At 40.9% G+C, this 15,768-nt stretch overlaps 2 protein-coding genes across 2 annotated transcripts; one reads left to right on the top strand and one right to left on the bottom strand.

The window, feature by feature from the left end:
* Positions 1 to 397: 397 nt before the first annotated feature.
* LOC118432585 (zinc transporter ZIP3-like) lies at positions 398 to 9,135 on the top strand. The gene is made up of 6 exons (XM_035844216.1): positions 398 to 821; positions 4,208 to 4,522; positions 5,022 to 5,122; positions 5,754 to 5,965; positions 6,460 to 6,647; positions 7,097 to 9,135. Exons 2-6 carry the CDS (start codon positions 4,238 to 4,240, stop codon positions 7,289 to 7,291), a joined length of 981 nt encoding a protein of 326 aa, XP_035700109.1. The 5' UTR covers positions 398 to 821; positions 4,208 to 4,237; the 3' UTR covers positions 7,292 to 9,135.
* Positions 8,263 to 15,508, bottom strand: LOC118432581 (transmembrane prolyl 4-hydroxylase-like). The gene is made up of 11 exons (XM_035844210.1): positions 15,280 to 15,508; positions 14,759 to 14,964; positions 14,381 to 14,459; positions 13,885 to 14,039; positions 13,245 to 13,306; positions 12,936 to 12,970; positions 12,620 to 12,785; positions 11,930 to 12,103; positions 11,168 to 11,258; positions 10,662 to 10,782; positions 8,263 to 10,280 (listed from the first exon to the last, which is right to left on the bottom strand). Exons 2-11 carry the CDS (start codon positions 14,945 to 14,947, stop codon positions 10,135 to 10,137), a joined length of 1,218 nt encoding a protein of 405 aa, XP_035700103.1. The 5' UTR covers positions 14,948 to 14,964; positions 15,280 to 15,508; the 3' UTR covers positions 8,263 to 10,134.
* Between the last annotated feature and the right edge of the window lie 260 nt (positions 15,509 to 15,768).

Here is a 15,768-nt window from a genome sequence, read left to right as displayed (position 1 = left end):
CTTTTCATAAATTCCGCCTAGATGTCGCTTTTGCACAGTGACAAAATCTAACACAATAATTCTTTTAAAACAAGGAAAACAATAATAACAAGGAAAATAACATCTAGATCAGTAACAGGCAACCTTGCAAAATTATCAGTAATGTGTAATACACGTACAGAGCATGGCAAGCAGCAACAAGAGGCAATATTTCCACAAAATATTATTGTTTTCTACTTAATATCACTTTTGCATTCCGTTTTTTTCATTGTCTACAATTTCCTTTTACGGGGACTTAATTAACTTGCTTGTCATGTGAAAGCAAGTTAAATCGACGTATCAAATGGACAGAACACACTCATACACCGCTCAGAACTTACATACTGTGTTACATCATTGCATCACTAGGCGGCGCTTCTGCTCGGTCTCCAACATCACCGTAAACTTCCGGGTTACGTCAGTGAAATCCGGCTGCAGGTCGATGTAGTAGTGTGGATTATTGGGACACGTACATATGGACAAATTGACCGCGGTTCTAGCACGAGGACTTGCGCCAACAGATGGAGCACTTGAGTGCGAAGTGCAAAGACTTATTTAGAGAACCCGGACCTATGTCGGAAACCTAGCTACTGAGGAAAACGACAACGTTACAAAGGAAAGGAAAGACCTGGTATTTCAGGAGTTTTAGACGGCCATTTTCTTTTCAGGTGTACCACAGCACTCAGCAGGCTCCAGCTGAACTGTATAAAAGCTTTTGTTGTGGTTGATGATTTTCCGGCGTGTGGTTCTGAGAGCAGGAGTTTTCAGGCGCAGCCAGGCAGACAGCGGAGCCCATCAGCAAGGTGTTTGTCTTTACCTTCTTTGTTGTGTTTCATGCAGATTATGTCCATCGACTCCATGTAGAAAGTGTTTGTGTACACAAGGGTGTACATGTTTAATATAGCCATAAGATGTTGATTGTTTTTATTTATTTATTAGGATTCTCCATTTGGAGGGTATGGCGAAACAGGTGTTAAGAACACCTTTTCAAAGCCGCCATACACACATGTGCACATGTTCGCACATGTCTACACGCGGCGGGGTTACACCGCCCCTTACGGGGTGATATACCCTTTCGCTGGCTGATACGGTATGGAGGTTCGCCAGGCCTCCAACCGGGTGATTTGAAGTGAATCACCAACTCCAGACAGAGGGGTTTGTTCCATCTCACACCGCACCATCGCACGTGTGGGGGTTCTTTAACGTGCATAGGGTGTGACTCTCCCCATACACGGGACCTCCATTTAACGTCCTATCCGAGGGACGGCCCTAGCCGAAGCTAGGTACTCATTTTTCACCTGAGTATAGTGAGGAAATACGTGTAAAGTGCCTTTCCCAAGGGCACAAGATCGGTGACACGCAGCGGGATTCGAACTCGCCACCTCTCGGTCACGAGGCACAAATCCCGCCGCTGCGCCAGACGATCTCACGGCAGATTGTGAAATTGCCCAAACGGTATGTTATGACTGTGATTAGACATTGATTCAATCAAGGTGATTTTCAACAACCAGAGTCATATTACAACAAAAGAGCCACAGTAGCAGACTAAATAAACACTGCAAAGGTGTCAATTTCATGTTCATCCAGGTTTAATAGCAACTTGCCTATGTCACTTTCCAACACAGTCATCATCAAACCATCTAACATTATAAAAGTCTTACATTGTAAATCTTCCAGAACTTCCCTCACATCCTCGACTACAGGGAAGGAGCCATGATAAAAATGTTACTAGCAGAGTTGTTTGGGACATGTTTGTACATGGCAAAGATTTTCTGGTGACATCATAGGGACACCAAATTAAAATGGAGATGGACGCAGCTGCTTGCATTGCATTGAATCAAGGTTTATTTGTGATGAAAGCTCCTTGAGTGGATCAAGCATTTTTGGACATCTACAGTATCATCTTCTGACCCCCACAAAGAACTGTTATTAAGTGCATGATATTGATAATCGCGCAGTGAAGCAACTATTGTCAGAAGAAAACTTGCCATTAAAACACAAAAAGTTTTGAATGCTTAAGCTGCAATTCACTGGTGTGTAAACTAAACCAAGGACATCAACATGTTAGTAACCACCTGCCTGTTTCACTGAAAACACTGAGTATATAGCATACCTGTTTATAACTGTTACAATGGGGATTTTAGTACCATGCCATGCTTGATGATTGAACGTGGAAGTTGCCAGGTAAATTTGGATTGGATTTGTAATAACAGTCACGTAGTAAACACATTATACACAAGTGTTCAAATTGACTCAGCTTCAAGTGACAGGTGTGACAGCAGTGACGTCACATGTAAATGGCCAGTTCAACTCCTAACCATCTCTCTGACTCCGCTACCAAACATGGGAACCAATCAGAAGCTGATTCCAGAGGATCCGTCCCTCCGTCCTGGGATTGACATAAATTTCTCCCTACCATTTAAATATCTGAACTTCTATGACATGGAATGACATAAATTAAAATTGGAGATTTGATAACAAATTGAACAACATGGGCTCCCAAATAGTGAGTGAGATGGAAAGAAACTTAAGCTTGAAACAGCCCTGGTACATGTACTATTAAAAACCAAACAGATCAAGTCCCTAGTAGGCTAAAGGTGTCAAAATTATGTGTCACATACTGCTGAATATGTTCATTGTTTAAGATCCCTTTTTCATGCCTGGAAGTCCATTGTGCATTGTGTTGTTGCAGTCCAAATAGACTCAAAGTCATACAGGGCTGTCAATGGAACAGGATATTTGTGCAATACTAGAGAGAGAGTATTGTGCAACAGGTACATGTAGAATCAAGAACATTACATAGAAGTTCTTGGTATAATTAACATCATATGGCCAGGTAGTACCACTATATACTGGTAGGTACTCATTATGAGCATTGTAATCATGGTTATCACATGATTATAGCCTCTATACTTTGTGGTTTTTGACAAATCCCAATTATTGAGAGCTGATAATTTCTAGCAACCACAGCACAATAGCCAGGTGGCTGATAGCACAAAGCAGTTACTATATGGAAGTTACACTTATAGCACAGTCAGCAGTCATGTATTTACCTGGTCTCCAGTCATGTACAGCTCACGTACATTTCTCAACTGTAGAAAAAGTAGTTAGGAAGCAAATATAATCAGTAACGCTGGTTCACCTTTATCCAAGGGTAACCTATATCCGTTGTTTGTAAAAAAAAAGCATATTTAGGGATATGAAGTGGATGGACGGTCGTTTCAAATTGGAACATTTTTAAAATATTGCAAATTTGAAATCACAGTCCTTAGACTTAATACCCCTAAATGTACTGTTTTTAAAAACAACGGATAAAGGTCACCCCATGGATAAAGGTGAACTAGCGTTATATAGGTCTGGATACCAGGGAAGTCATTCATATCTCCTTCTGCAATAAAATCTCAATTTGTTTTTTGTTTTCCTATGCTAACATTTGTGGTCTTTCACATCATTTGCTGGTGAGATTATCTCGCATTTGGTGCAGAAGTTTGACTGTTGAAGTTGACGTCAAACGTTGAGATTAAATCACATGCCGTGTTGTTTAGTGTGTAGTCAAGGTGTTTATTGATACAACACTTACATGGTGGTGATAACGTCCACTGTTAACATGACATTACAGCATACATGCGCAGTTTTCAGTGGAATCAGAGATACTCCTTTGTAGTAATGGAAATTTTATCGTTATGGAAGATATTTCTTTGTTGCTACAAGTATTTAGTATTTATCAGCCATTAGTATTTAGAGTCAATGTGTTAGATTTACTCTCATTTATCAAAAGATATCATCATGTACACGTACATGTACTAATGAGAAATCAATATATGATATATATAGAAGCAAGGCAGACGGACCACACTGTATCATAAACATTGACTCTCCCATTACTAGCAATTACACAATTTTTCCATTCAAAATTTTTCCATCACAGTACCCTTATCATGGTATTATCTGGTGTTTTCACAAGCTGAGTACACAGAAAATATCATTAAGTACACCCCAGTGCAAATTCTCCCCCATTATTACATTGTAAAGGATCCTTGCCAGTACTGAGGATGTATGTAATAATGATAATGATACTGAACATCTAGAATGTGAAAGGAATATGCAAACACTACATGACATAATTTGAATCTGTTACTTACTTATCTGTTACCAAACATTCTGACAACACTCAATTTCTTTTTCACAGGATCTGTGTAACTGGAGGAAGACTAAAACCATGGAGCTGTTGGTAGTAAAGGGCCTGTGCCTGGGAGGCACGTTCATCGGCCTCTTCATTATGACTATCATTCCACTCAAGTGTGTCGCTCGGCCACAGACAGACTTCGGACAGAGACAGCGGCGGACGTCGCGTGCGCTGGGCCTGATGTCGTGTTTCGCTGGCGGAGTATTCCTGGCCACGTGTTTTCTGGGCCTGTTGCCAACGGTCAGGGAGAAAGTGGAGAATGCCCTGACCATGAAGGACATTAAAGTTAACTACCCGCTAGCCGAGACAGTCACTATTGTAAGTTGATGTTATTTGCCTCCACATAATGATTACAGATAATCCCAACCTACATCGTACATGCTTAAAAATGTAATTCTAAATCTCCAAAATTCAAAACATTAGTCTTCCCAGGCAGTGAAGGAAATTTGCTTGCCTGCATTGGGAGGTAAGCAAAGCCAGCTCATATATCAATTAAATTTCAGTACCTTGATCTTTAGTAGTAGTCTGATTTTCCTGAAGTCCATAGTATCCATCCCCATCTTAACTCTAATTCCATTCAATGGTCACTTCCCTGCACAGTAGCCTGATTAAATTGTGCTTATAGCAGCCCATGCCACATTGCCGCGAGGGGATAGTTACAGCCCTGTGATGTGTACATTACAAAGACTATGCAGCTACCTCAGTTGAAGTGAAGGTTGAAGTGAACATTGAAGTGAAGCTAATATAAATAGATAGTATTTAGATACCAGGCTAATTTCCTGTAACCTATGCCCATCACCCCCCTCCCCCTGTCCAGGTTGGTCTGCTCCTGTCAGTGTTTGTAGAACAGGTGGTTCACTCCTGTCAGAAGAAACCCCAGAGAACAGGCTTACTGAAGATGGAGACACTAGGCAGCAGGTAAGGCTTTTCCTAACTACACTACTGCAGTGGTTGGTTTATTTCTAAGTTAACCCTTGTCCTGCTATACCCAAGTATATATGAACGTATATAATGCCTGTATGTTGGTCGAGTATCTTGGGTTTGGGGCATTTCTCACTTAAATGCGGCATACCGCAGCAAACCACATCTATTCGGGAGGTACTGTATATCTGCAGCAGCAGCACAGAATAGGTCCAATTTTACTGATCTGATCAATCACACAGCTCAGGGGGGGGGGGGGGGGGGGTTAAATTGGCTAAAAAAAATCTCAGCAGGTCAACAGTTTTAACCCTTCTCCTTCTAAAGTACATTTAGCCTATTGGTACCAAATATGTAGGTTAGGCAGTGGGGAGAAATCTAAGCTTCTAGTACTTGATCAAATTATTCTTCATACAAGACCAAATGTTAGGAATGTATGTCGAACAATACCACTTTGCCCTGTTGATATGATTACAAAATTTTAGCTAGAGGTATTCAGTCTGATAGACGCACATTGTGAATTGTCAAAGAAGAAACTATACAAAGTGCAGAATGTTTGTTGCCATCATATCTTGTTTGAAAGGAACAATCCAGATGCCACACCTGACATGCTGTTTTTCTTTCCTGTCAGTAAACAAACCAGTCGGCTGGGCAGAAGTAGCGAGTCGGACTCGGACAGCGAATCCTCATCAGATGCAGAACAGCAGAGTTTACGTTACAGCACGCACAACGGCCACCTGCACCACGACCATTTTGAGGGTGTGGGAGAGCTGAGTTCGTTCCGCTCCTATGTGCTGCTTTTGGCGCTGTCTGTGCACTCTGTGTTCGAGGGGCTGGCCATGGGTGAGTAGTCTCTGAGCAATTGGCGGGGAAGATAGTGACTGTCTTTTTATATGCCCTGTTTTTTTCTGCTAGCACCATTTCCTAACAATCTCTGCTAAGAGAGTAGGTAGTTTGTATAACCTAGTCCTAGTCCATGTAAAAAGATATAGTATCTTATTTATTAGTAAAGAGGAAATTTTTTGTGTTTTTGTAACTCAGAGGCAGTGGCACTCAATTTTTCATACAGTTTACTTTCACAATAGATAATACATTAACATTAGAACTGAATCATTTATTTTGGAGTCCATGTAACTGTGCCATAAAATTAACAATTTTATCAGTCTTACATGTCTTCTTTCTGGTTCATGCATGCCTATGACATTATGTAAATTTTGAATATGATATGTATAATTTGAATCATAGTTCATTCATCTTTCTGTAGCATTAATATTGTGAAAAGGCTAGGTTATGTTTAAAAAAGCAAGGTACTAAATGTATTTTTCTCTTCTGTCTAGGCCTCCAGGAGGACATGGGAGTATTTGTGAACCTGTACATAGGAGTGATGATCCACGAGTGTCTGGCAGCCTTCGCGCTGGGCGTGAACCTGGTCTCCGCTAACATGAAGACGCCCACCGTGGTGAAACTGGCACTACTGTTCTGTGTCATGGTACCGGCCGGCATGGGCGCTGGGATGGGCATCCAGGTGGGTTGTTAAAAAAAAGAGGCATACATTGTGCTGTACACATACTGTGGATGCCTTTTGTTACATACTACAATGACATAAGTGTCTAACTGCATGTGTGGGTGAAAGACATCACAGTTTAGTATGGCCATAGATGTTTGCAAAAAGTTACATGTGATGATATAAAAGTGACAGACAAAGTGATGATAAACAGACCAACAAGGTACATCTATGTACATCATCAGCAGACGTATGTAGTATAAAGTGTAATAAGCATAAATGCTAGCACGTAGGAAAGTGAATTAAGAACATAAGGAAGAAAGAAGTAGACTGGTTTCCTTGTTTCTTTTGCACACTATTGGGATGGTTTCTTCCACTGATACATTTCTATATATCAACTTTTAAGCTATGTGCCTTTGATAGCTGATGTGGTTGTCATGTTTTTAACCAATTGAACTGTGTTTCCGCAGACCCAGCCAGGGTTTGTGACAGCAGTGATCAGTGCAATCCTCCAGGGGCTCGCCGCGGGCACGTTCATCCATGTCACGTTCTTCGAGATCCTCGGGCGTGAGCTGGAAAAGGACGGGGACAGACTTCTCAAGGTGCTGTGTCTGACTGTAGGGTTCAGTATCCTGGCTACACTGTCATTTGTACTGCAGAGGTAGAATACATTAGACTGTAGTAACCCTCAGTATTCCATGGATACCATACAGCACTGGATTTCTGCTGGACTCCTGGGAACTTGGGATGCCCGAGGTTAACCAGCTTGCATGTTGCAATGATACCGATGATGGACAAAATGCTGGATATCAGTGCCTGTTTTCCGTGCAATTTGCAACTTTCTGGCAAGTTTTTACCACAGTAGGAAATGCTAAGTTAACATGCTATCCTGATCAACATAGTTACAGGTGTAGCAGGCTAAACAACACCCCTGGCATTAATTGGCCAAGTGCATTCTTTCCAGGGCTGTTTTATACCCTGCTACACCTGTAGTGAAGATCCTGGCATCGCCTTTGTCTTGAAAATTATTTTTATCAAATTAGGGTTGAAAATTAGGGTTGAAAAACATTCCAACATTCCATCTGCTACAAACAGAGCACAAGCACATAACATTATGAAATTCTGCATCCGTCATAATGTGCAAGACAGAAACATGCCACTTTTAAAAGCACACAGTAAGTGCCAGTACTGCTGGTAGGTTTATTTGTTACAAAGCAATTCTATTGTTCATGTATATTTGTACAGATTAGATTACTAGATTACTAGACTAAGTGTACTAGTATTGAAGTGCCATTGATGATGACAAGATGGTGTCAACCATGTGCCAATAGTTTTGTAAGTATGTGAAGGAAACACTAGTTGGAAATGCACAATTTGAATGTACTGTAATATCAACTGGTGTCTTCTTGTGAATTCTTGCTTCCCATTCAAAAGCAAATATAAAGGACTTTTCTAATGTGTATAAAACATTGTGCCATATTCAGCTACAATGTGGAGAGGTTGAAAAGTGCCTGAAATGCCACTCATATTCAATTGTTTAAATTTCATTATTGATAGTATATGTAGTTCTTGTGGGAGATAAACACATTATATAGAGATTTTGTAGGAATGAGAAAAAGGGCGATTTTGTTTTCAGAAATGATCCATCTCAGAATGATCTAAAAGCCCAGGCAAACATCATGTTGACTTATTTGGTCAAGGAGGTTAAAATAGGAAGGTTGGTAGGGTTTCTGTACACATGTATAGAATCTTTACTGTACCCTTATAAGTACAGAGAAAATCATTTTGATAACACAATGCTGCAGAATGTTTTCTGGCAGATGTTTGGATGATGAAACAGTCCCCACAACCCGAATATCAGGACATACAACTACTGTGATTCTTTGTAATTGATACTGACATTTTTTAGTTTGAACTAATTTGCAGATTGCTGATGGGCCAAAATTTCAGTATGCAATGCTAGTCTTGGATAAAAATATCAAAACTGTTCCAAATTTCTCCTGGAACTGCAGAAATCCTGATGTTCTTCTGTTCAGAATAATCAAAAATGCTGCGCATATATAGTAATGAAAATTGGTCTATAGGCTCATCAAACCAAGAGGTGTGTTTCTATCAAATTTCACCTCTGATATCATAAGCTCAGCCTAGAGGCTTTTAAGAAACTCAATGATGTACTTTTTTGTCAGTATTTTCCTGTAAGTCCCTTGTGTTGCATGTGGAAATGTGTATATATTTTGTAGTTTTTGTTTTCTGGAGGTGTATGTAATATTCAGATGAATAGCTATTATATTCAAGAGTACTTTAAATAGAGCATTTCAGTTTGATATTTGGAGCTTCTTTTATGTCATTTCACATTGTTTTCTGTGTGTATTTTCTCAACAATTTCTATATTATGCTGTTATATATATTTTGTCCTAGTTGGCCAACTTTGATGTCATGTGCTCTTGACAAAATAAAACAAATTAATATGTAGATACATAAAGATTACACTATGATGAACACTTGAAAACTTGTTGCTTTATTAGAGTCAACCACGATGAAAAACAAAAGGTTGAATGTTTCAACTTGCTTTAAACAGTAGAATTATATTTTCTAGAATTTGTTTGTATAATTGTACAATTGAAAATATGTGGACTGAGTTGTACAAACCCTACTGAGGTATTAAATGACTTTAAAGTCTCTCAGAAAAAGTGCCATTTCCAGGCTACATACTGCCTTTTTCAGTATCTTTGATAGAAGAATTGAATAAAGGAACCAAAGACTTTGGAGCCTGAAAATCTAGCCGTGATGACTATCTTTAATAGGTTTGTGCCATTCCCATGGACACAACATCTAGCCAAGAATGCCATTGCCAGATATCAAACTTGTGAACTCTTCATCCAGCCTAGTCAGCCATTGATGCTGTATCACAATGATAACAATCAACATTAAGGAAGCACATGACATCATACAAATCAGTGATTAAAGTTCTAATCTTTCGGTATTTCTCCCAACCATAAATGCATGTTAACATCACACCAGCTCCGCACCACAGAAGTATTGCACACATTTAACCAGTTACCATCACTACATCAAATTTGCAAAAAAAAACATTCAATGTGTAAAAAAAAAACGTTGCAAGATTTGTAAGGGTGTAACAAATCTGCATTGTATATAAAAGTACATAGAGCTACTGCAGCCGTAACTTGATAATTCATAGTTTCATACACAGGCTGAATTTGTGCTGACTGAAAGTACTTTCAAAGGTAACCACGGGAAGAAGCAGAAAGGCGTACGTCATAACAATGTTCTTTTCATACAAAAATACATTTAAACTTAGCTTACAACTAAACAATAGCTGTTGACAAAATATTTCTATTTTGTTGCTCTCCAGTAATGACAAACCCTTTTGCTTTGAAAGTTCGATACATCTACACAATGTCCGTGTTTTAGGAAAAAGTCATGAGGACACTTCCAGAAATGTTTTAGATGGTGTACACTGTACGTAGGACATCTTTGACCGTACAGCTTATGCTCTGTTGGGTTTGAAGTTAGGGTCCAGGTCCTTGTCTCGCTTGTCGCTGACCAGTATCCACTTGTTAGCGATCCACTTGTGTCCACTGGTGACGCCACACCCCCCGTGCAGAGTGAAACTGTCCATTTCTCCCACCCACCCTGTAAGGACAGGAATTGTGACGTTGGCATTTCTTTAATTTACACGTATGCTACCCTATCAATGGCATACATGTATGTCGAACAGCAAGAAAACTCATTGACAATGGTGTTTTATAAACTATGAGCCTTTACGAAAGTCCCAATCGACATAACAGTCACTCAAAAGATTACCAAACTTGATTATCATGGATATGGCCATATTGACCTGTATATAAATTTAGAATCTCTCCATAACATCATTTTGGTGTCACCCTCACTTATACGCATTGGGTACGAGTGCAGTATCATTTCAGCACTGTACGCAGAAATCTAAGACAGAGAGATGCTGAATATGGTATAAATATGATATCAATATTGTAGGAATAGTTTATTAGTTCTTACCCGTTGTAGGATCCAGGTGGTGGTTGTACCAGATGATAGCCTTCCCCTTCTCCGCCGGGACGACTAAGTTGGCGTCTTCACAGTGCCGATGGAGGTTAATCTTACCGCTCATCCGGAATGACTAGAGCAAAATATGACGAAAACACATCAGAGATGAATAAGGATTAATATATAGATCATAAGATCAACATCATGGACAGAGGAGAGTCAAAGCATAACGACTTTGGGCAAGACCTTTTAGATATTCTTGCTACTAAAGCGGGCCGGGCATCTCACTGAACGTTGGCAGCCGTACACCTAAAATGGATTTGTGTTACCCTTGACTTTACAATGGAAAATCATAACTGGAAGACAACAAACTTCATGAAATGGTTCGTTTTCATCGATAAAAATCGTTGAGAGATCTGTCAAATCGTTCGGCCACAGCGACGCCGCTAACGTACCGCAGCTTCAGTGAGATACTAGGATGGTCTAATCCCTAATGTGAATTAAAAGAAGGTTCTCACATTTTCGTTGAATGTCTCGTTGTTCGCGATAGGAAAGGCAGTAGCGCCGCCTCCCTCCACTTCATTCAGGTACAGGAGCACGGTCATGAACCTACGGTAGGAGAAAAGGAAAGGAAAGGCATGAATGAATTTTTTTATACAAAAAATCGATAAGTAGCACTTTCAGACATTTGGTTAACGGTTCACCGGCCTCTGTAATATGACCAGAGAAACAGAGGGAGGAAGAGATAGAGAAAATTGAGGTGTCGCAATCTTCTGTCAATATCAATTTGTACTTATGGAGACAATGTTAGATAATCTGAAGAAGTGAGCTGAACAAATCCAAGTCGCGCGTCCGGTCCGGTGTTGCTAACGTATATCAGTGACGTCCACATACTAGTGCAGTACAGTACAGTACGGTAGTGGAGTAAGCTGGACCTGTCCTTGGTGCTGAACACCATTCGATCAAATACATACCCAAATAAGTATTCCTCCTTTCCCCCTCCTTTGAAAAGGGTTTTGCAGATGTAATCTTACCTCGGCGCTAGCCTCCACCAGGCATTCCTATGGGGGTGCGGGGATCGTAGAATTCGGCAAAAAGTCTGGAAATTGGCCAGGGGAGTCAGTCCACACTAAGGTTCAAGTTTCCCCTCCGTTGCGCGGTTGGCCGACAGCTCCGGGTAGCAAAACTCTCCTGGCAAATTATTCTCCCTACAATAGCTAGCGTAGTCAGCCTGGTAGAGACTATCGCGCAAAATGTCGCGGCGCATGTTCTATCCTTACCTGCAGGACTTACATCGCGCCCCGCTCTTGACGTGATGACAGCACGGGTACTTCTCGGCCCAGCTGCCGGAGTCCCAGTGCGCGTGGTAGTGCCCCTTCGGCCCGTACTGTACCACCTGGAACTCGTCGTTCTTGTCTATTAGAATGCGAGGCAAACCCACAAGGCTAACCACCCTGGGAAAGCAAATCCAAACAATTTAGATGAGGAAAAATTTATACGATAAAAGATATGTCTCAGTACATGATCTTTAAGATTCCGTATGGAGGCAAACTAGCCATCAAGGTGTACTAAAATTTTAGTACAATTGCATTATCCCCCGACATACATGTACGTCCATTTCAATCACTTGAAGGAAAGACAGATGCTATAGTGCTAAACTTTCTTCCGACACAAAGGTATACACGGATCAAAATTTAATCGACCACTGTAGCATTCTTCAGGATCAATACTGATGACCAGTCACTTCAGAACGCGAGAGTTACAGACCCATAAGCGTGTTACGAGTGAGTTTACGTTCTGAAGACTGAAGTGATTGGCCATCCCAAGGAGGTTGAAAAAATATTCCTTTTTTAACGTCCTTAGTCATCCGTATTGATCTTGTGAAGAAAGTTCAGCATTGTACTATGATTACTACCAACACAAATGAAAAAATATGCGATGTATGCTATGATAAAGCCGTGTAAATCCACCTCTCTTGTATCTCGTCCAGAATCTTGTCGTGAATTTTGCTGGGGTACAACCAGGCCTGTCGGCTCATCCGGGACTTTTTGTACGGCCGTTTGTCAACGTAGTCCGTCAACCAATCAATGACGGACTTTGGATCTTGCCCATGAAGCTCTTCCCTTGATATCTCCGCTGAGATATGGACGATGGAAATAGCAAAGATAAAGAGTTACCATATGACCTACAACAAGAACGGAAAGTCCTGAAAAAAACGGCGGAAGTTGAAATTTCAAAGATTTGGAAACAACTTTGTTTAAGTGATAAGGAATGCCTTTGACTCACTGTCACCATTGCGATCCATGCCTAATTCGGAATACCTGCAACAGAAAACCGTGGTAGACTTTAGATATTGCTTTGGTGCATGTCGGTAAAAGAGGAGAATCATAATGCATAAAGATATAGCAAAAATTCAAATACACGAGTTTTGTTTCTCTCTACTAGTTGCGCGTCCGGGCCGGTCCAATGTTGTTAACGTAATCAGTGACGTCCACACACTAGTGTGTAGTGGAGTAAGTGGACCTGTCCTTGGTGCTGAACACCATTCGATTGAATGCACTTTCCCGGAACTTTCAGAATGTGTAAACAACTCACATCTTCAGCATGTCGTCCTCATCCAAATAGATGTCAAATGAGTTCTCGATCGTCAGAATAAACTGAATTGAAAAGAAAATGACATCTTTTATTAGTAAGCATATGAACGATATTTGGTCCACATATTCTCATACAATAGGCAACGACTGTTAAGGCCATGTTGATAGTATCATATGGATGACATCCGCGCGCGCATCAATTTTCGGCCGTTTCGAAAAATAGAAAAAAAAATTCAAACACACTGTAAATCGTACCAATTGCAAACAGCTGTAAAATGAGCAGTTATATGCCGAAGCGGATACTTATGTCATTAAATAAATGCCAAAGTAGATTCCAATGTCATAGAAAACGTGAAAGAGCAAAATTGAAAATCTAGTGTTTTGTATACCTCACTCAGTGTGTCAAGTCATTTGTTCAACCCTTCTGACCACTTAGATTTCATACTGAAAGCAACTTGTTTTGCCAAACTTATTTTTTATTCGCACGCTCACATCAGTTTGGGGGTTCCCAGAGGATTGACTTGACTTTATTCAGATCCACAATATGTTCTGTTTGGTCATGCATATAATCAAATCAACATTCAAATAAATCGATTTCATTTCAGTTTTTGCTGGTTAAGGAAGTTTCGTCAGCCGCTCACCTCCCTGAGACTGAGAGCCGTGTCCTGGTTCATGTCCATGACTTTGACGCTGCCAGACTTGGTGGGAGTGTTGGTCACACTGTCGAACATCCCGTCCTTCTTAGCTAGCCGGACCACGTGATCACACTCCTCATCCGTCAAAAAATGCTTGATCTCTGTAAGGAATACCAGAAACGATAAAGACAGGCTGATGAAAAGCTAGCGCTATATTAAATGTACTTTAAGACTAAGGGCCCGGGCACGTACCGACGTGCGATGGTTGCATGCATGATGCAATTAACTGTTATGGCAAACTGAGCTTTCTTGTGATTTTGCTGCAAGTGCCGATTGTTTTATTCCGGAAAAGGCCTTAATTTTTGTCGGTGGTTCCTTCTGTTGCAGCCTGCTTGAAGATTCTATTCAAAGAAGCTTTAAGTGACAGTCTCGTAAGAAATCTATAATCAATGGAAATACATGTATTGAAATCTGGAAAGTCGACATGAGTACTAGTACTTACCTAGAACTTGCGGCTTCATCGATAATGTCGTCATCTGATGTGTTTTCCCGCCAAGAATTACATCTTGCACATGTCCGACCTAAGACAGAAAGTGGCTGTAGTTAACTTTCCAGTGGATCAGATTTCCCCAAAATACGAACACTGGCTCCCTCCCTCTGTCTGTCTGATGTTTGTCTGTCTGTTTTCCCCCAATACACTCCAAACCGGGGCCGGCCGTGCTGTTCTCTTTACGTCTTATGTAATTGTGTGTCTTTTATATCATACTTTCGTTCACGAAAGCTGTCCGGCCGGGCCACAGTCTGTAAATGTGACGCAGGCCTAAATCTTGCCACAAAAGACCGAACGTAGTTCATGTGCATGTATACCCATACGGCATACCTCTACACCATCAAGCTTTGTGATAATCGGTGAAACTTCCAAACTCGAGCTTGTTGAACCACAGTCCACCCCATCATCCTTCGTGCATGTGCCGTGTACCTCCGTCTCACCACATATCCCCACAACACAACACAACAGGACGATCGGAAGGACGATCAAGTGGAATGTGTCCATTCCTCTTTTCGTCATGGTACGGATACAAAATTCTGTACAGGAAAGAAAACGCAAGAAATGAGCCACATGGCTTCTAGGGTTATTCCATTTCTGAACTGGGGGTATCTGTCAGAGAGGCTATATACAGTACACGTGCCCTCTTCCGTCATGTATTGAGATACACTTACAGCGCGGCCTCTTTCTTCCTTAAAAACCTATCTTCAGATCACCATTTCCAACTCCTAAAGTAATGAAAAGTCCTCGTTAACACAAGACAACCCACCTACTCGTAACGATATATATGTACGAAAGAAAAACAGGTGTAACAACTTTTACCTGTATAGAGTGAACTGTGATAGATGTCTCACCTATGATAATAAGACTAGTAGCAACTGCTCTCGCTTCTGAGATTTAAAATCGTCTTTCCATGAGTGTAAGAGTCCGGTACAAGCCTGTGAACAACATGAACACTCCGACTCAGACGGTATACTTCGCTTCAATCATGTTTTGCCACGCGTTTGTCTAACTTCCATGTACATGTATGTTTACCCTTTAACCCCATAGGTAAACATGGTCACGTGATGCCGCAGGTGGGTCACAGGTAAAACTCACCTGAAACAGCCACACCTCAGTTGACATGTATGGTACGGCACATCGCATTGGTTGATTTTTGTGTATGAATTGGAGGAGAAAACAAAAGTGTGTCGCCGTTCGTTTATTTCTTATGAATGTCTAGAAAAATCACACTCTCAACAACAGCTAAAAGTGACCGGGAATTTGTAACATGTTCAACGTCTGGAAAAAGTTTGTCATCAAAAGGTGCACCGGTATACGCCGCTTATCCAATCAGAGTGCGC

This window comes from Branchiostoma floridae, chromosome 15 (assembly GCF_000003815.2).
Source record: "Branchiostoma floridae strain S238N-H82 chromosome 15, Bfl_VNyyK, whole genome shotgun sequence".
Classification (NCBI taxonomy): domain Eukaryota; kingdom Metazoa; phylum Chordata; class Leptocardii; order Amphioxiformes; family Branchiostomatidae; genus Branchiostoma; species Branchiostoma floridae.
This window is presented reverse-complemented; position numbering and strand designations above follow the sequence as displayed.

Excerpts from the sequence above, each read along its gene's own strand:
- LOC118432581 (XM_035844210.1), bottom strand. The coding sequence starts at position 14,947 with ATGACGAAAAGAGGAATGGACACATTCCACTTGATCGTCCTTCCGATC. Across the intron at positions 14,040-14,380 it reads GATGAAGCCGCAAGTTCTAG|AGATCAAGCATTTTTTGACG; the intron begins GTAAGTACTAGT and ends TATTCCTTACAG. Across the intron at positions 10,281-10,661 it reads CCACCTGGATCCTACAACGG|GGTGGGTGGGAGAAATGGAC; the intron begins GTAAGAACTAAT and ends CTGTCCTTACAG.
- LOC118432585 (XM_035844216.1), top strand. The coding sequence starts at position 4,238 with ATGGAGCTGTTGGTAGTAAAGGGCCTGTGCCTGGGAGGCACGTTCATC. Across the intron at positions 5,966-6,459 it reads GTTCGAGGGGCTGGCCATGG|GCCTCCAGGAGGACATGGGA; the intron begins GTGAGTAGTCTC and ends TCTTCTGTCTAG. Across the intron at positions 6,648-7,096 it reads GCGCTGGGATGGGCATCCAG|ACCCAGCCAGGGTTTGTGAC; the intron begins GTGGGTTGTTAA and ends GTGTTTCCGCAG.